Genomic DNA, 20281 nt, shown 5'->3' with positions numbered 1-20281 from the left:
CATTCTTATACAACAACTTAGCAATTGTTGGTCCATTCATTTTGCTACTAGAAATACTGCAAGGTTGACCTTGTCCCTCAATTTCATTTTGTTCTGACCTAGATGATCATGCTTACTACTATTTATTATCCTTTGAATTCACTGGGTATAATGTTTCTAAAGTCTATTTTTACAACTAAAAACTGTGTTACTGCAGCTGTCCCATCTTCTCTAATGTTCTATAATTCAGCTACCATATACCTTCCAGAAATCATGCTTTGCAGATACCCCAGAGCTGTTCTCAAACTCACTCTACAAAGAAACTTGATCCTATTCCTTGGAGTCTGCAACATCTTTTACTCCCTGTAATGGTTTCACTGACATTCGCATATCTTCTTTTCAAGTACATGCTTCCTTTATTGGATTCTGTCTTCTATGCCTCACAGTTCTCTTTTTTAAAAAAATCACATATCCAGTCTGTAAATTCCTACTAAACCAAATTACCTTCCAAGAGCACAGAAACTAAGACAATTTTGAAAACAAAGTATTACTAAGTCCTCTGTCATACTGCACCCAAATGATATTAAAGAATTAAACTGTGATTTTCAGACTCATGCTCTCTTATTCCCAACTCATCATTTGCTTATGTCTTCATTTTTAATCCCATTTTGTTTTGTGTGATTCTACAATTTACTAAAACCATGCTAACACTTCATTGTTTCAGATCAGTCAGCCATCAACATACTCTAAGAGTAATGAAGGAATACCAAGGAGAGGGGACACATTCTTCACCATCACAGGGTTTATGAGAAAGCTCAGGAAATATACACATACAAATGAAGTAATAATATCCCCAGACATGCAGAAATCATTCATGTCTCTTTTTCCATTATTCCTTATTACTGGCTGCTGATGTAAGTCAGCATTCCTTCCTGTTTGCTATATAGATTACAGAACTGAAAGTCAGGAGAATCAACCCAAAGGCCAACAATAAATGTTTCCTAAAGAAGGTGTGTAGATCCCAAACAACACAGCAAAATGTGTGGTACTTGTTAACACATGTACATAATAATAATAATAATAATAATAATAATACTTTAATGTGCATTGATATGCACTAGTAGAAATGAAATATGGTAAAGATATGCATCAGAGAAGCTTTATAATAATGCAGGAAGTTTTCCTGAAAGAAATGTGTTACAGAATACTAACATTGTATAATATATAACAAATAACAAGCCTCTAAGAACTGAATCATAAATAATGAAAGCCAAAAATGTAGAAAATAGTGTGGACACGAACTTAGTAGACATGTGGATAAATCTAAGAAAGTGCTGACAATGGAATTTATGACAATATACACCCCAGCCCAGTTGATACAACCAGAATAGGCCAGGTCTGATACAAATATGGCAATTAGTTTTTCCTGGACTACGAGTTGGGTCAGACAGAGCTTTAAGCAGGATCCTTCATGTGAGTCCAAATTCCCTGTGTGTTCCAGCATTCCAGCACAAGTAGCCTCTTTGTTGACTCATCTTCTCCTGCTGCTGCTACAAGCCACCAGGGGCTCAGGATCAGGCATGCTCATTCACACCACTGCTTCCCTTTGCTTTCACTGGTGCCAGATGAAACCCACAACCACATGGACTCAGTATGTCCTCTGGCCTCCTCCCAGGATTGTACTCCTAACAAATACCCAACATTTTATGTACTTTGACAACCCCACCAGGTAGACTATGAGGTTGACCTTGAGCAGAGCACCCCTACTTGATCTACAATACTGAGACACAATCTTGCAAGTAGACTCTCCCTAGATACCTAGATACATGCCAACTTATGACTGATGAAACGTATGATTTCCCAGAGGATGAAGAAAGGATTGTGTCTCTTTCTGGCTTGAGTTAGGTGAGCAGGAAAAATACAATTAAAAGATTAACACACCAGCTCCAAGGATTAAAACACACCTGAGCATGAGGTGAACGTCCATCATATGCAGGTGGTAAATGTGGGTCCCATAGTTCTATTTTGGGAGAGGGTAAGTAGAACAGAATTCTATAATAGATACCATGCTTTTCAGATAGAGAAGTTTCTATTTGAATTGAGATAATTTTTGTGGGTTACTAGCATAGTAATGTTCTGTATTGAACACCCTGGCACCCAGTGGCACTTTCCTAGTCCCTTCTTCATGATTCCTTCTTTCTAGATGCTCCTAGAACCTTCCTCACAGGCGCAAGTTCTTTAACAGAACAATCCTGGGAGTAGATCTTACAAAGTGATAGGAAGCCTGACAGGAATAGTGTATACCTTTCCTATTAATGGAAAGTTGACAACATTTGACAAGGGGATTCATAAATGATATAAGAGCCACATGCATGGTTTCAGAATTGAAGACTGACAAAAATAATTATCTGTCATATTGTCTGCCTATGTACATGTGTATTCATGTAAATATATGTGTTTACACACAGTCATGTGTGTGTGCTCATAAAAAGCCTAAAAATGTCATGAAGTTGGTGGCCACTTTCCTGTGGTCACATTGTAGATATGTTCAATTTTTCTTTTAATATTTTCCTGGAAGTTCCAAATTCACTACATCAGACAAATACCATTTTAATGCTAATTATAAAGGAAGGAATACATCAGAGGATCATAGGGAAATACTAAAAGGTATTCAGAAGCATTTGGCCCAAAGAGACTATTACCAAATACTAAGGACTTGGTAACCTCTTCTGTGAGGGGTTATTTCTGCATAGTAGACCCTGTGTGATATTTCTTTCACACTCTGAAAGTTTTGTGTCTGGCTATATTACTATATATCTCTATATACATAGTGATCTGCATAGTATATGTGCATACACATGCCTGTATCTATTCACATCTATCAAGGGCCCATCACACAGGGTATAGAGATCTTCTTCCTTTAATTAGTGAACATACTTCATCTTCCCTGCAACACATTCTATTTAACTGCCCTCACCATAGATACAAATATGGAATCTGACGATATCACCATAGACACAAATATGGAATTTGATGATATCATCAGATTTTTGTGAGGTTCTCTGAGCATTATCAAGCTTTTCTATGGACACTCTAGTCATTTCTATAAAAATTGGTTCCCTTTACTCACATCCATGCTGGAATTATAGGAACCCCTGGAAGATTCTCATGAGCAAACACTGGGAAATGGTGCAGGTGGCCTGAGGCAGGTGGATTAATCACCTCAAAAGCACAGTTTGGGACCTTGCAGGAGCAATGTCCTAGAAGAACCACAGCCGCTATGGCAAGAATGGTTTAGAAAAATGTATCTTGAGATGCTTTATCATGATATTCCCAAGTATTATGCAGTATGACCTGAACACGTATTTAACTGTAATCAGATATGAAAATGATAAGAAATGAGAATAATGTAATAATCAAAAGAGAAATGTTGAAACACTGTGGAGTCAAAATAAAATACAATAATTTAAAAGATAAGAAGCTTAGGGCTAGAGCAACAGTACAATGCCTTGCACATGGACATCTGAGCCCACCAGGATTGATCCATGAGCGCAGAGCCAGGAGCAAGCCCTGAACACCACCAAGAAAGAGAAGGGAGGAAGTAAGGAAAGAAGGGAAGGAGGGAGGGAGGGAAGGAGGGAGAGGAGGAAAAAAAGGAGGAGAAAAGAGAGGGAGAAGGAAGGAAGGAATGGGAAGAAGGAAGAAAGGAGGGCAAGAAGGAAGGATGGGAGGGAGGAAGGAAGGGAAGGTGAGAGGCTTAACAAATTTACTTAGAAGGGAAAAGATATTAAGGAGTTAAATAGTGATGCTGAAGCTGCTTTGTAATCAACAAAATACTTCAAAACCGGTAGAAGAAACCAAACAATTAAAAAAAAAAGTCAGTACATTTCAAATATGGCAGAAAACAAAAAGCAAATTAAAATAAAGCAGAGAATATAGAAAAAAGTCTTTAGCATAGAAAATAGGATGATCTCAAAATCAAAATTTAATTAATCACAATCAATATGCATAAATTAAACTTGCCAGTTATAAAACCTCTCAAACTCTATATATCCTCTGTATAGGAGGAAGTGGAATTGGAGAGAGAATCATCCCAGGATGAAGATATAACTAAAGAATAAGCTATAGTGATTAAAAGTAAAAAAGCAGAAAGAATCATGTACCAGATACTATACAAAAGCTAATTTAGCTCTATTAGTAACAAGCATATGAGACTTTAAGGGGGAGGAAAAAAGGTCACACTACATACAAAGTTAGAAAATAATGTGAAGGAAATAACCCAGAAAGTACAAAAATAAATTAAGCCTTGAAAAAAATCATAGACAAAGCAAGGCAATTAGAGGATATGTCTAATAGAACAATGTCTAAATTTAAAAAAAAAAAGTTTTAGTAAGAGAGAAAAATGGAGGAAATGAAATTGGAGAGAGAATCATCCCAGGAAAAAATCAAAATAGAAAACATCTTTTCCAAATGGAAAAGGCTACCCATCAAAGTTCAGGGGTGGGGGAGGGGGAGATGATGAAAACAGACCCACTGGAAGCCTACATCAAACTTCTCAAAAGAGAGAATGAGTCCTATATAAAGGATAATAAATTACAATGACTTCTAAACCAAATTATTATAAGGTACAATGAAATAAAACAGGCTAGTGGCAATTTTCCTTCATAAAGGTTTTGCCATTCTATATTGCTTTTAGCGAGAGTGTCACCACACCATCAATTTACCAGGTCAGGTACACTAAGGAGTAGATACTAAGTCTAGGATTAGATGTGCAAGAATTTTACTGAGATAGATGACTAGGAAAGATAAGGGAAGAAAAGAACAGGGAAAGTTTCAGGTCATGATGCAGACCACACTCCAATAAAGAAAGAAGGGACCTTGTGTACAAAGAGCATTACAATAGGCAAATGAGGAGCCCCAGTGCAAATATTCCTCTCTGTAAGAGTTCTGCATAGAACTAGGAGTAGACAGGTTACTATGTTACTACCATTCTCAGTCAATTGGGTGTGAGCAGCCTTGGAAAAAGAGCTTCAATGTATGACCCATGGCATATATGGAATCAGTCAACTACCAGCAACATAAGCAGCTATGAATAACTTATTCCACAGAAAGTTTTATGAAGTCTTTCTTAGCAGGCTTTACAGATTTCCAGGTATAAAATTAATTTCCAGGTATAAAATAAATATTCCCACTAAGTCCAGTTGCAAGGGCCAGTGTAGTATCATAAGTGCTAAATTTGAATGAAAAGTTAGCACCTGGCTTTTCCAAGCTAAGAGCCTAATTCCAGGAAGATACAGACTTTGCTCCACATCGCAGGTTTTCTAAAAGGGAGATCTGAGTAATGTATCTACTCAGCCATTGTACTCATCAATCAAGTGAGTTAAGACGTGTGATAACTAAAAATGGTACATTATTATAGTTTGCAGTTTTATTTTGTATTTCCAAAATATTAAAAGGTAAAGGTAAAGGCCCTCCCGTTGATCGTTGATTTGCTCGAGCGGGCCCAGTAACGTCTCCATTGGAGACTTTGTTGTTACTGTGTTTGTCATATCGAATACTCTCAGTAGCTTGCCGGGCTCTCCGAGAGGGGCGGAGGAATCGAACTCGGGTGGGCCATGTTGGCCGCTTGTAAGGCGGACACCCTACCCGCTGTGCTATCGCTCCAAAATATTAAGTGCATTTATTAGTAATACATTTATTTTTAATTCCTATTTATTGATAAAAATTTTGATCATTTTTATTAAAATCTGTATGTCCGTTTTTAAAAACTCTGATCTTTTAATCTTAGTGTATTCACCTTAACATATTAATCTGGTGAATAAAATAAAAATATAACATTTTGTCTCCTTATATGATTAGTATCTTAAAAATTAGCTTCTCTCAATTCTTTGCAGAGGGTAAACTGAAAATAAATAATAAATCTTTAAAAAGCTTTAGTAAGTGAAATTGAAGTAACCATTGCAAAATGCAAATTCTACAGTTATAGGGAAATAATCTTCTGACATTATTAAAATTGATTTTTTAATGTTGACATTTATGGAAAAATAGCAAAAACATTTCAATCTATTTCCCAGTACACATAGAATGACAACACTTGACAGTGTGATGGAAATTTTTCCATCTGAGTAATCTACAAAGACAAAGCAGACTCCTCTGGGAAATTAAGTTTGTAATATTATTGTGATAAGCACATATTAATAATAGATAGTCTACATTGGCTCATTTATATATTTGCTGATGTTATTAGTTTGATCCTATTAGTTTGGTGTAGCAAGTTTAGAATCATCCACTATTAAAGCTTAAGAAACTGCACAAAATGGTCTTTTGTAATATTACATTTTTTAACTATTTGTTAAAATAGTTGTACAGATAACTTGGAATGAGCAGAATCTTGACTTATAATCTATATGAGAAGTAATCCAAAATTCAAATTTATTCAAACAAAATTTAAAACTGTTTTTGCAATAAAGATGAAATCTAGTCAGAGACTATGGCTCAATGGTAGAGAAGTTGACTTGCAGTGTGAGGCTCTGGGTTTATTCACAGCACTGCAGGATCAGCTGGGATAACTCCTGAAAAACGAATTAAGGGTAATCCTGAGCACAGCCAATTTTGGAAAGGAAGGAAAGAAGGAAGGAAGGGAGGGAGGGAGGAAGGGAGGGAGGGAGGGAAAAGAAGAAAGAGAAAGAAGAAAAGAGAGAGAGAGAGAAAGAAAGAAAGAAAGAAAGAAAGAAAGAAAGAAAGAAAGAAAGAAAGAAAGAAAGGGAGAAAGAAAGGGAGAAAGAAAGAAAGAATTCACAATCTGCTTGTTTATAAATTTTCCATCTTTCAGGCACTGGAGATAATAGTACAGCAGTCAGGTGCTTGCCTTGCATGTGACCAGCCTGAGTGGGATTCCAGCAGTCTGTACGGTCCCTGAGCACTCCCAGGAGTGATCCCTAAGTGCAGAGTCAGAAGTAAACCCTGGGCACATCCAGGTGTGACCCAAAAAACCAAGGAAAGAAAGAAAAAAAGCTTTTCCATGTTTATATAAGCCGTAGCACTGCTAGAAATAAGGAAGCAAAAGCTCTGTGGATGCACAGAGCATTGAAAATGCTACTGTTTTCCAAGTGAAAATATTTATCTCATCCTCTTTCAATCATTTATCTACTTTGTAAACTGTTTTTTTTCTACTCCACTTCCTCTGACTCCAACATTCATGTACAGCCATTTTCTTAGTAATTAGTTTATCAAACTAGAAATCAAGAAGCAGATAAATTTTAATTAAAAGTAATCAAATTTGATCATTTATGTCAAATGTTTGGGAGGGTGAAAGCTTAAGATAGTGGCTAAAAGAAGCTTGGATTTTCTGTAAACTTCTGTTATCCTAATGTTCTTAAAATATATTATGCACAAAATGCAAAAACAAGACAAAATGAAACTTACCTCATCCACATTTTCAAAGGCATTGATGATGTCATAAGGTAAACAGGATAAGAGATCGATTACAAACCAGGTTTTCAAATAGTTCATCCTTATCAGCTTGGGGTCAGAAATGACCTCTCCACCAGGTCCCACAAACGTCGTGTGAAAATTTAAAACAATATCAACCAGGAAAATAACATCTACCACACTGTCCAGAACCAGCCAGGCTATGTTGTTCTGCTTCGTTTTGAAGGATACGTTGTAAGGAACCATTATGGCGGTGTAGAAGGTAAGAATTAAAATCACCCAATCCCAAGTAGTTTTAAAAGCACAATAGTGTAAAATAATGTGTGGTGGTGTCTTGGGTGCTTCTTGCTTATACTGAGGCAGAATATCTGATCCCAGCTGAAGAACCTAAAAGAAAACATAGACATAAGGGACTTGGAAATCTCTGCACAGTTAATAATGAATTCAAAATAATCTACCAAGTTGTATGAACCAGGACTTAAGACCTAATAGAGTACAAATCAAAAGCAGGGGTGATATGAAAAATGCTCAGCCTGAAGAAAATGATTTTCAGAGAAGGACATAGATATTGTCACTTTTGGGACTCTAGCACTACTTTCTGGCTGTCAAACTTCAGCACCCTGGTTTCCAAGCAAGATACATTTTTGATTCTTGCCAAGACTCATTTGACAAAAGTTGTTCCAAGTCTAATTTCTCTGCCAAAGTTGCTCTGCCTGCAGGGCCCTCCTATTTCTTTCCAGAGGCCAGCACATTCCCCAGCACTGCAAGGGGTCTTTTCCCATAGTGCCTTGTGCACACGATTTGCAGGTCTGCCTGGAATTACAAATCTTGCTGACTGTCCAACAGTTATAGGCATGCCCTCTTTTCCAAAGTTTGCATTTGGAAACCACTCTGCCCAGGAAAGAATAGAATAAAACAATTTAGGCTCTTCTAGATGTAGAGAACAACATAGGCAAAAATAGAATAGGAAACTGTCACGACTTTAAGGGTGCCTACTAATTGGTTATGTGAAATATCTCAACCTCTGCTATTAATGTACCTCTGCTCTTAATTTTGATGTACTAACTATTCTTAATGTCTCAGTCAACTTAAACAATAACTCATGCTGGAAACCAGGGTGGGGGAATGATATTGTATTGAATAAACAGCCAACCTGTGTGCTCATTTATGGCATCCCAGGTGACTTTAATGTTGGGGGAAGGGAAGGTGTGGAATTAAGACATCTGATGGTCTCCAAAGCCTGAGGTTCACTGTGGTGATCTTGCTCTGCAGTGAGACCTCAAATGACTGAGACAATCCCACAATAATGGTGAACATCACAACCTCCCCTTTCCTCTCCTCCTGTCAAAACTGAACTTAAACAAAAGTGTGTTCCCTGGAAGGAGCTAAATTTCTGGGGACGACAGGAGGGGAAGATGCACTAAGTACTCAGGTTCACTTTCTATTCCTTTCGACAAGTAGAAAAACTTCAGTGCAATGTTATGTGAAGTTCCTTAATTCACTTAGATTAGGTCTAATTAAAGACCTAATTTCTCATTGTTTGCATAACAGTTAAAAAAAAGTGGATGACAGAGCAACTGTAGAAGTCTGTGCAGCAGTAGGAAAAGGGAGTAAACAATGAATTTAGCATTTCTTCCCCAAACCTGGGATCATAAATATTTTTTCCAATATTTTTATTTCATAAAATAGTTCACAGTATTTCATTACATTTAATATTCAAACAGCAATCCCACTACCATTACACCTTCCCACCACCATATTTTGGATGTTTTCATCCCAAACCCCAATCCCTGCCCCTAAGCAGAACTGAAATATATATTTTGTATTGTTTGTTATGAAAAACTTCTGAAAATGCTACAAAAAATATCCTTAGAGGAAACAGTATGAAGATTGTTGTATTCTACCCGGAGGCCATTAAGCCCTTCTATAAGAGATCACTAAGGAGCAGGTCAGAGATCTCTGTCAGATTCCTGCAATCTAGGAATCTAACAATGAAAAAAACTAGGCTAAGGAGTGTGGTGAAAGGGACTTCAAACAATTTTAGTTGTCTCTGCATCCGATTACTAAAAATCTCTAAGATTTATGGGACTTGAGACATTTGAGTCAAAAAGTTCAGATCACCGAGCTATAAATTAGTTATAATTTTTTCAGCATAAAAATAGATGTAAATTGATGTTAGCATGTAACTCATTTTCACAAAGCAAAATAAATATACTAGAATTTTTCTGTGGGAAAGTTATCTTAATAAATTGCTGTTGAGAGTAAAGCTTATATAACCAAATATTAGTATATAATGGCCATTATTATTATTTTTAAATGTAAAACACATAAATGGAATTCTCCAGAACTGTATGTTATAATTATTGTTTCCTTCTGTATGTTATAATTACTGCCTCCATCTGTGGTCTTAAGAAATATTTATGAAGATTTATATGCATTTATTTATATGCATTTGCTCTTGTTATTTATTCTCAAGCCATATTTTTTCATAAATTTTTAAGCTATTTACCAAAATATTATTCTACCAGGAACACAATTTTTACATTGGGATGAAGCATTATGTGCACAGTATCAAAAATGTCTTCTCTTTCACTTTTCAACAGTAAACAACTTTATTGCCATAAACAAAATTTTCTATATATTTAATTTTAGTATTTTACAATTATACACACACAGTCTATAGGTTATTTCTAAAGAAATAACATTTAGAAAATATATCCAGTGCTAAAGGATATGATAACTTTCTTGAACCTAACACACTTTTGCTTTCCTGAATTCCTTCCTTCACAAAAAATAGATAAAATTAAAAATTGTAGGCTAAAGACAGCACAACAGACTGAGCATATGCTTTTCATGTGGGAGGCCTGTGTTTGATTCCCAGCACCACATGATCCCACAAGCACCACCACAAACTGTGCCCAAGTACCGAGTCAGAAGCAGCCCCCAAGCACTGCCAGATGTGACCCAAAGAACAACAAAAAATTAAAATCGCATCTTACCAATGCAGAACTATAAATAGGAATTAATGTCAATTTTAAAATGTTATAAGCAAACATTCATTTCTTCTACTAAAAGTTCAAACATCCCAGAGACCCCCTAAAAGTGTTATGTGCCATACACTGTGCTAATAATAAATAAGTCATCCGGCTCAGTGCCCTGGAGTTGTAAGACCTCACTTCCAGATATGGAATGGAATCACTCCTGTATTCAGTATTTCTAAAATCTGACTATGCACTATATTCATCAATAGAAATGTCAAAATGTACAGTATACTTCAGTATACTCATACATAGATCCCACCCCAAGGATTAGATAGATTTTATGTGGCCTGTTAGATTTTCAGAAAATCAGTATTTTCAAAATCTGCTTAAGGATTACAATGTATAGTCCCAGGTAAAACATATACATTTATATTTCTTTAGAGGATAAGATCCCATTTCTTCATTCTATGACTTATGTACATAAAGCCCTAAAAGAATGCATCAGATGAAGAGGAGAAGGAAGAAGAATGTGAAAGGGAAGGACAGTAACAACAATAACACATGGCACCATTGGGCTTTGATCATTTTCTTTGTTGCATGCAAAACAACATTAATCTGTGATCTGTCATTGTGGCTCTTTTAGAAAACAACAACCCTTCACTTTCATTATAATTTTATAAGCCCTTTCATAAGCAATAAGCCTTTTTTGGAGGGGGGATTAAATCACACTCTCCAATGTACCAATTTTTTTACCAATATAGACATATTCTTTCTCTCTGAATATACAAGTCAATATCTGAGTATCTCCTCTGACTCTAATGGAGATAAGATCACTGATGTGGCAGTGGTGCATATATTTATCTTCATTCAGCTTAGAAGTGACAAGCTGAAGGCAATCAGAGGTTGTCAGTGCTTGTGGAAAATTAATGAACTGACAACATGGAGCTCCATGGAGAACAGAATCTTTGAATCTAGAGCTCAGTTCCAAAGGTGGGTTCAGGCAGAAGTGAAATAAACTATGTATCTCAGAAAAAAAGTGAAAGAGCCAGAAATTCAAGAGCAAAACCAAAAATTCAATGCAAGCAAATTATATACTGTGAGGATAAATGGAAAAAAATAATACCTATGTGGTAACTTAGTCTTTCTTTTTGGCAAGCCTTCAGCAATCTGAAAGCATACACAGACTTAGTCTTTGTTGAAAATCCTGTTATTGCTGCATGCTCAATAAAAGGTTGAAAATCTTGTTATTTCTGCATGTTCAATAAAATAATGCCTAAGATGACATAAAGCAGTTTTATGTCTGAATCAGGTTTATGAATTAAAGGTGACTAATAAAGAAACTAACAATAATCGAAGTGCAAAGCAGTAAAATAATAAAATGGTAAGAAAAAGCAATAAAAGTTGCTCAAAAAATGAAAGTGAAAATGATGGGCTGTCATGAGAGAAGAAATTTTCCACTTGAGATAAAGGAGCGGAAATCATGAATACTTTTTAGTGCAAGGTAGAAAGTACTCTGCTCTATGTTCCCTTTCCTATTTTTCCTCAATTGTATTAACAAAGAAAATTCTAAGTAGGGTACAGTTAAGACCAAGACTGAAAGTCAGCAGTCACAGAAACAAGCTCTTACAGCTCAGCTTGTTTTGCAGAAAGACATAAGGCAGGAAAGCAGGTAGCTTCAAACTCTAGTAACACTTAATAGTAAGCATTATTGAACTAGTCATATCTAATTATGTGCTTTAAATCTCATGCTAATTTCATATCATTTTTGATGTCTCATGTTATTTACTTGTTTTAATATCCTTATTGGGCTTTTAAAACATGTCTGCATATGAAAGTATTAATTTCTCTCCAAACTAACTATGCTAATTAGAGCAGAAAGCCATAAAAGTTTTCTATTATAATGGTCCAAGAAAAACTCAAGATCCCTCCAAATTCAAGGAACTTCCTTTACTTCCTACCACTCTTCAGGCCAAATTCATTAGCTACCACTGTTTAAGAAAGTTACTTGTGCCAGAGAGATAACTGAATGCTTTGAGTGTAAACTTTGCATGTTGGAGGTCCAAGGCTGCTACTACATGGTTTCCCATGCACGCATGCCATAAGCACTGCTGCAAGTGACCCAAAATAACAAAACAAAACAAACAGGTTTTTTTAAAAAATAAGAAAATTTCTCTGGAGCACGTTGACTCCCTTTCCTCTAGTAAAAGAAACTGGAACATATGCATTTTATTGGTTTCTTCTTTGGCAAATGTCCAGGGAATATCTTGAGTGTCCAGTAAATTGCTTTATAGTTTTTATTGGTTTTATTTTGTTTTTGGTTTAATTGAGGCATACTGTTCATTATTAACATGTTTATTAATATTTATGCTTCAGGCATATACCACACTCACCACCTAAGTGACAATATTGTTCCAACATTGTTTCTTGGTCCCTTGGATTTCATAGCTTAATTAACTCTTTGGCATCTTTCAGTGAGATAAATGGTATTGCAGAAGATAGAAACAATAAAGCATCTCACTGCCTCAGAGTTTTGTCCTCATTCCGTTCTTCTGGTTTTGATACTCTCTCTCTAGGTACATCATCTAGTTCAATACTTTTAATAGTCATATTTATGGGGATGCATTGACACAACTCAATCCACATTCCCTACTGAACCATCCAGTTTCATAATACTGAATGTCTTTTGAGAATTTCTAGTTGAATTTCTTGACAAGCACAAGCAAACTTAATTATGTTCATAATTCAACTCTTTATCACTGTCTCCACCCTTCTTATGCTCCTTTATTTTCCATTTTACTAACCAACAGGACTTTCTACCCAGGCCAATCCAAAACACATAGAACTAAAACCAGCCAAGAGTTCAGGGGTCAGAGGTATAATTCCTGCATACTCAAAGACCCAAGTTTGAGTCCCACAAATCCTATGCCTCCCCCCACAACTCACCACGCCATTGGTATAACTCAAGGCCCCTGAGTATGGAAGGAATGGTTTTCAAGCACCACTGGGCCTGAGAAGCACTGAAGTATTGTACTGCTGGGCCGTAACTTTATAGCATATATATGACTTTAACTTCATGACATATATATGACCTTAACATAAAATGGCCCTAACATATGACCTAGTCAGCTAGGTATCACTGCAAGCAACCCAAAGGCTCTTTTAGTCCTGCTTTCGGAGGACCCTGCTCCATTCCCCTTTACACCTATAATTCTAATCTATCAACAAATGTATTGACTTCAAGTTTGGTGTGTCTATAATCCGGTGACTTCTGTTACCAACTTCCTTGCTTAAAGTCATGTTCAATATAATGGAATCACTACTAAAACTTCTGAAATAGTTCATCTAGATCTAGATATTCAATACAATCATTAGTCCAACCAAGGAACCTGTTTTCATTCCTATGGTCCCTTTTTTGGCAATCCAATGACATCTATGGACTGCTATTGAGAATAATGCTTTTAAATTACAAAGGAAAAGGATTGCAAAGGAAACCATTAAAACCTATATATTTCCCTCTGATAGGTTATTCTGAAGCAAAGATGCAATCATATCATTTCCCTGGCTTATGTGACTCCAGCTACCACTATTTCATTATACACAGTATCATTATCCTCAACCTTTCCTTCCCCATGTGGTTTCAATCACACTGAACTTATCCTCAAAGTCATTAAGAAATCTCATTTCTGAACCTTTGAGTATGCTAGACTCTCTGATAGGAATGCCTTCACCTCTTCTGTACCTGCCAATCATAATTTTTCTTCAAGTTTCATTCAGTCCAGAGATTGCCTCATTCAGTTAGCAGTCCCTAGAGTCCCAAGTTGAGGGGAATGTTCCTCCATATTCTCCCATCACATCTTACTATATTTATCATATTTTCATATTACTTTTTTGTGCTGGATCATCAGTTCCTTAATGATGGGTCCCACAGTTTATTCAGTTTTACATCCTTTACAGAATACCACACAATACTCAGTAACTGTGTGCTGTATGCAAAGGCAGATGATTGAGATATCCATCTCATTTGCTCAAAGAAACCTAACACTCTACAGATATACTTGTAATATCATGAACTACTTCCTGATTTTAAAAAAAGGTAGGAATAAAATAACTTAAAATATCTATTATTAGACAAGGAAATTAAATGAGCAGACATGCATTCATAAGGTAAATCATCAGGAAAATATATGTTGAATCAATTTAAAGATGGAAAGCAAGTAAGAGAGATATATGACAACACTACAAACCTAGAATTCAGATTGTCATGTACTTACTTCAGCTAATCTTGAATGTTTGTGAACCACTTCTGTTTTATTCATTGGCGTGAGCTGTTGTAAAACACTTCGGCTATTTGTCAAAGCCCGTGTTAATCGGGCAAATTTTGTCCAACCTAAAATATAAGAAAAGAAGGACTCTTTTTATACACAATATAAAATCCAACTTTTTGACTAATATTGCAATGATTTCAGAAGTAGCAAAATATCCAAAACCAATGTAAAGTATCTATATAAAGCATTTTTATTTTATGTAATATCACCATATATTTTAACTGTGATTATACAGTAATAAATAGACCTTTGTATTTGTCTCGTATTTATTAAATAATCCAGACATTATGTCTTCCTTGTAGACAAGGAAGCTAACTACCTAAAAAATCTTTGTCCCTCATGCAGTAATTAATTTATCACTGGGAAAAAAGTGCCCAGTCAAAAATACCAACATTTGTCAACATTTCCTTGACTCTAGATGTATTTGTGCTACTAATTCTAACCAATAAAATAAAAATAGAAGCCATGTATGTCATCTTCATGCATGCCACAACATAAAAATCAAGTGAGATTTCTCCACTCTTTTTTTCTCCATTCCATCAGCTGCAAAGAACAAAATCCCACAGGATGAAAAAACCATTGAATTGGTGTATAATAGAATGCCATACATGATGAACCACCTACAGAGGACTGTTATGTGAAAAATATATATGCTACTACTCTTTTAAGTGACTAAAAGTTTGAGTTCAGGTATTACAGTTGGTAGTAATATCCTAATAAATGCAGTTTTACTCTTTGCATGCAGAAACACACATAATGAAGTAAATTTTTATAAAATCTTACCTACTATGGTTCAAATCACAGCCTCTATCTTCACTGTAGTAACAAGATGTTATTTCTTTTTTATTTACAATTGTAGAAATATCTAAAGATTTTTAAAAAATATCTAAACTCTCTCAAATTGTTGTCTGAAAGAGTTGTGATTTTAACTTTTGGGAGAAAGGGATATGAATTTAATGAGAAAGAAATTTCTTCTGGGGCTCCAAAATTCCATTATTAAACTCATAAATTTTATGGGAATGGCAATGAGATGTGAAAAAGTAGAACAAAACTAACCACACTCTGCTTCTGTCTCAAGGATCCTTTCCCCAGGTAGTTTTAAAAGTTCTAGTCCATTAAAGACTCCATTAAGAATATTTGATAACTTCTCTGGTATTATCCTTTACTTAATTACTTAACCCCTTAAAAATTAAAATATCTCATGTGCCAAAAGAATGATAGTAATGTCCAGTGATAAAATTTCAGACAATAAGATATAAGATGAAGTAATAAATCTCAGTAGAAAATTGTCAAATTTTTTAAGTATACCAACTATGTGACATCATATGTATTGCAGTTGAATTTATTTAGAAAAAATCTGATTTTTAAAAGTTTTATATTGCCCACTACTTTACACCCTCAGTAAAGCCAACAATTAGATTAAAAAATAAGTAAATTGACATTAATTGCTAGAAAGCTCTTAATTATCATTATAAATGAAGTATATTCTTGTAACTGAAGCAAAAACATGGTATGAGCCCACTAGACTATCCTGTACAATATGCCAGAGAATTTAGAATTACCAGCTATGCCAACAGTTCTCTAAGAACTTAACGACAATCTAAATATATGATCAATGTGAAGTCAATATTATAAATCAAGACTTTTGTTGTAAGAGAGAGCCCTTCGTATCTAATTGGCCATTACCTATCTTATACTATAATGCTCTACAGGTATCTTATACTGTAAGTGTCAAAAAGTTATCTCATTATTACCTCCTCCCTCTACCACCAACTCTGCATCTTTCATATTTTCTTGATCTTGGTGAATGCCATAATGGTATTTCCAGCTATCCAAATCAAATGCGTGATATATCATCCTCTTCACTATTACACACACTTCCGTGCCTTATAAACTTCCATGCCTTATAAACTATTAACTTACTGGTAAGTATTTTCTAGTTGACACTCCCCTCACAATTCCTACTATGTCATATAGAAGATCAACTTCCACCTGAATTAGATGGTAGCATCCTAAAGACCATACTCTGCTCTCTGGTTTCTCAGCATACATATAACCATTCCCTTAATCTCTTTTAAACTCCTTAAGAGATCCCTGAAGATCTTCAAACCTTGCAGGAGATGGGGCAGTGGCAGCGGGAAGAAGGTGACAGAGAAAATGATAGAGAGAAGCAGACACACTGGGGGGGGGAGTGTGGTGTTGGAATGTTGTACACATGAATCCCTGTCATTGACAATATTGTAAATCACACACACATATGTACATATATATGTATATATATATATACTTAACCACAATAAAACAAAACAAGTCTCATTTTATTTTACTTTTACTGAGTTTTAGTTTGAGTCACACTGTTGAGTAAACATATCTGTTGGTAACACTAACTGTGTTGGCAATAAAGATATTAAGTATTTCTTTGTGAATATATCTCTTTCTATATCAATGAAATATGATAATTATATTTAATAACATTTAATTATAATTTAAATATAATTAAATGTAAGTTTAATTATATTTCCAGACACTCCAAGTAAATTTATATTTACAAAGGTTCATATTTCTAGGACAAGTAATATTACACTCCTTAAGAACACCTTCATACTGGAGTAGAGTCTGTTTTCATATCCCTGTACAAACAAAACAAACAAACACTGTCCTCCCATTGTTCATCGATTTGTTCAAGTGGGCCCAGTAACATCTCCATTTTGAGATTTGTGGTTACTGTGTTTGGCATATTGAATACATCACAGGTAGCTTGCCAGGCTTTGCCATGTGAGCGAGATACTCTCAGTAGCTTGCCAAGCTCTCTGAGAGGGGTGGAGCAATCAAACCCCGCTCAGACGTGCTGGCTGCGCACAAGGCAAACGCCCTACCACTGAGCTATTGTTCCAGCCTACATAAAAATATTTTTTAAAAAATTAAGGAAAATATTGAAGAAATAAATCAGTGAAATGGAAATCATCGAATGGAATGTGTTGTCTTATTTCCTTAGACCATGTGGGAAAATAAGTGTTGAAGGAGAACCAAGACAGGGAATATCATTCATTGCCATCCATTTTTTCCTTTAAATACATAAACACATTCCTGCTTCTTAATAAGAAAATAATAGTTCTTGATTTAAACATAAAGCAAGGCTTTCATATATTTTATATGCATGTAGTTAATATGATAAAAAAATATTCCATTCCATTTCTTTGCCTTGTTTTAACTTCCCGAAGAGAAAATTTTGAAGTAGTGAAAATAAAATGCTTGCATTTTTCTTGATGGTTAAAAATGAGATTATCGGGGCTGGAGCAATAGTACAGCAGGTACTATCTTGAACGCGGCCAACCAGGGTTTGATTCCCAGCATCCCACATGGTTCCCTGAGCACTGCTAGGGGTAATTCCTGAGTGCAGAGGCAGGAGTAACCCCTGTGCATCGCCGGGTGTGACCCAAAAAGCAAAAAAAAATGGGATTATCATTAATTAAATAACAGAAAGAAAGCAAAAGAAAAATTAGCATTAATTTTTCAATATAAAAGTGTTTTCACACAGTATGTTATGAGAGACTACCCTTTAGCATAAAACAAAAACAAGAGTTTATTACAGAATAGGACTTCTAAGTGCCAGATCCCAGGCTTCCTATCCCTGAAAATCTGCTGCCATACTGGTATACAATGGATACTATGTATATTTTCTTGACTAAATGAGTGAAGTTATTATCAAACTCTCTTTAAAAAGATTAAATAGGAAATAACACAGAATTTACTATTTATGTGTCACTAAAAGTAAAATCTAATTTTTATTTTGCCAGCTCCATTTAGGTGTGAGTGTAACACATCTGTCTGATAAGTAAGGTCTACAGATTGGAGAAAATGCAAAAGAGTAGAAAAGGTTGGGTAGGGAACACAATGAAATTGTTGAAGATTATAATTATACCTTCTAAAGGAAATTGGGAAGCCTCTAAAAGAGAAAAATTGCTGACAAATGTTGAACCTGACTCATACATACTGGAAGAGAGAAATTTAGGCGAAAGACTTGGAAGAGATTCTTCGTAGAAAAATCAGTTAAAGGCAGTTGTTAAATTAAGTAAACCACTATGTGCTATAAGATCAAAATGTTTTAAATGTTCTGGAAGCTAAAGAGACAAGGCAAATACAAGAGATTTCACATTTAAACAGAGGAACTTATAAATGAGTTTCTTGAGCTAGTCTATAATAAAATTAATAATTTTTTATTTTTTTGCCTCTGGTAAGGAGTTTCTTAAATATACTAGTATTTTTCTCAATATCCCTACTCTACCCTGTTTCTTCACTTTCAAGATACAGTGGTAGGGCATTTGCCTTGCACACAGGTGGCCTGGCCGATCCAGGATCAATTCCTCCGCCCCTCTCAGAGAGCCGGGCAAGCTACAGAGAGTATCTTGCCTGCACGGCAAAGCCTGGCAAACTATCCGGTGACATATTGGACATGCCAAACAGTAACAACAAGTCTCACAATGGAGACATTACTGGGCTGGCTCGAACAAATGGAGGACAGTGCTACAATGCTACAATGCTACTTTGTAAATATATCATTGAAAACTGGAAACTAAAAGAAACACTACAGCCTTTAATTTTCCTAGATTCTATAACCTCCAAACCCACCCACAATGATGCCTGATTCTTATGTACACCTTTATCATCTTGGAGAATTCCTTTCCCAATCATGAAAATATTCTATTTTATTATCACTTAAGTGTATCTATATTTGTTTACTATCACAAGCAAAATCATATTATATTTCCTTATGCCAATTCCTTTCTGTCTTGGGTATTGTGAATTGTCTATGTTATTAGCCAAACCCATTCATTTTATCTGTTACGTTCCCCCAGTGTACAGTCAAACATTTAAAAAGTTCAGCAGCTACAGTGTCTAGGTCAGAGAAAGAAAACACATCAGCAGTTCTAACTTTTTTCAGCGGTAAAGTTACTGACCTCACCTTTACAGAGGCCTAACTGATATGACTGATTATTCAGCACAGTTTGCTGATGTTACTTAGATGTGGTCGATATGGGGTAATGTGAACAGACAGCTGAATATGAAGAGCTTAATACTTGGCTTATATAAGTTGCTCATGGCATTATGAGGACATTTGTTCTCCTAAAAGCTCGAATGCCAATTCCTTCTTAATAAAACATTAGTTTAGCTCTGCTGGGTTGCAATTAACCTCTTTGTCATGGACAGCCTAATCTTAAAAATAAAAGGAAGTCACAGAGGCAGTTAGATCACTCTATAAGACAGCAATACAAGATTCTAATCTATAAGGAAAAAAGCTTAGGTAAACAATTATTATTTTGACCAAAGAGAATACATGATATAATGTCTCATATTTCACTTGTTGTTTCCTCTCTGCCATTGTATTCCCACAAAAGTAAGGCTGTCATTATTGCTGTTATTTTCATTCCAAAGGAATTTTTGTCTCTATTATTTTATTTCTATCATATAGAAAATGTCATAACTATTTGGCACAAAATATTTCATACTGTAAGTCATCTTGGCAGTTTGAGAATCTATCTGAAAATACTATACAATATAAATGGG

The 20281-nt window shown here is 35.4% G+C and overlaps 1 protein-coding gene across 1 annotated transcript in view; it reads right to left on the bottom strand.

Annotated features, from left to right (window-relative positions):
* KCNH5 (potassium voltage-gated channel subfamily H member 5) overlaps positions 1 to 20281 on the bottom strand; it is a 391167-nt gene that overhangs the window by 293800 nt on the left and 77086 nt on the right. The window contains exons 5-6 of the mRNA XM_056134093.1: positions 14663 to 14778; positions 7405 to 7797 (exon numbers count right to left, since the gene is read on the bottom strand). Coding sequence (XP_055990068.1) covers positions 7405 to 7797; positions 14663 to 14778 — 509 coding nt within the window. The remainder of the gene's footprint in view (positions 1 to 7404; positions 7798 to 14662; positions 14779 to 20281) is intronic.

This window comes from Sorex fumeus, unplaced genomic scaffold (assembly GCF_029834395.1).
Source record: "Sorex fumeus unplaced genomic scaffold, SorFum_2.1 ptg000098l, whole genome shotgun sequence".
Taxonomy (NCBI): domain Eukaryota; kingdom Metazoa; phylum Chordata; class Mammalia; order Eulipotyphla; family Soricidae; genus Sorex; species Sorex fumeus.
The sequence above is the reverse complement of the archived record's forward strand: the minus strand, read 5'-3'. Positions and strand labels throughout refer to the sequence as shown.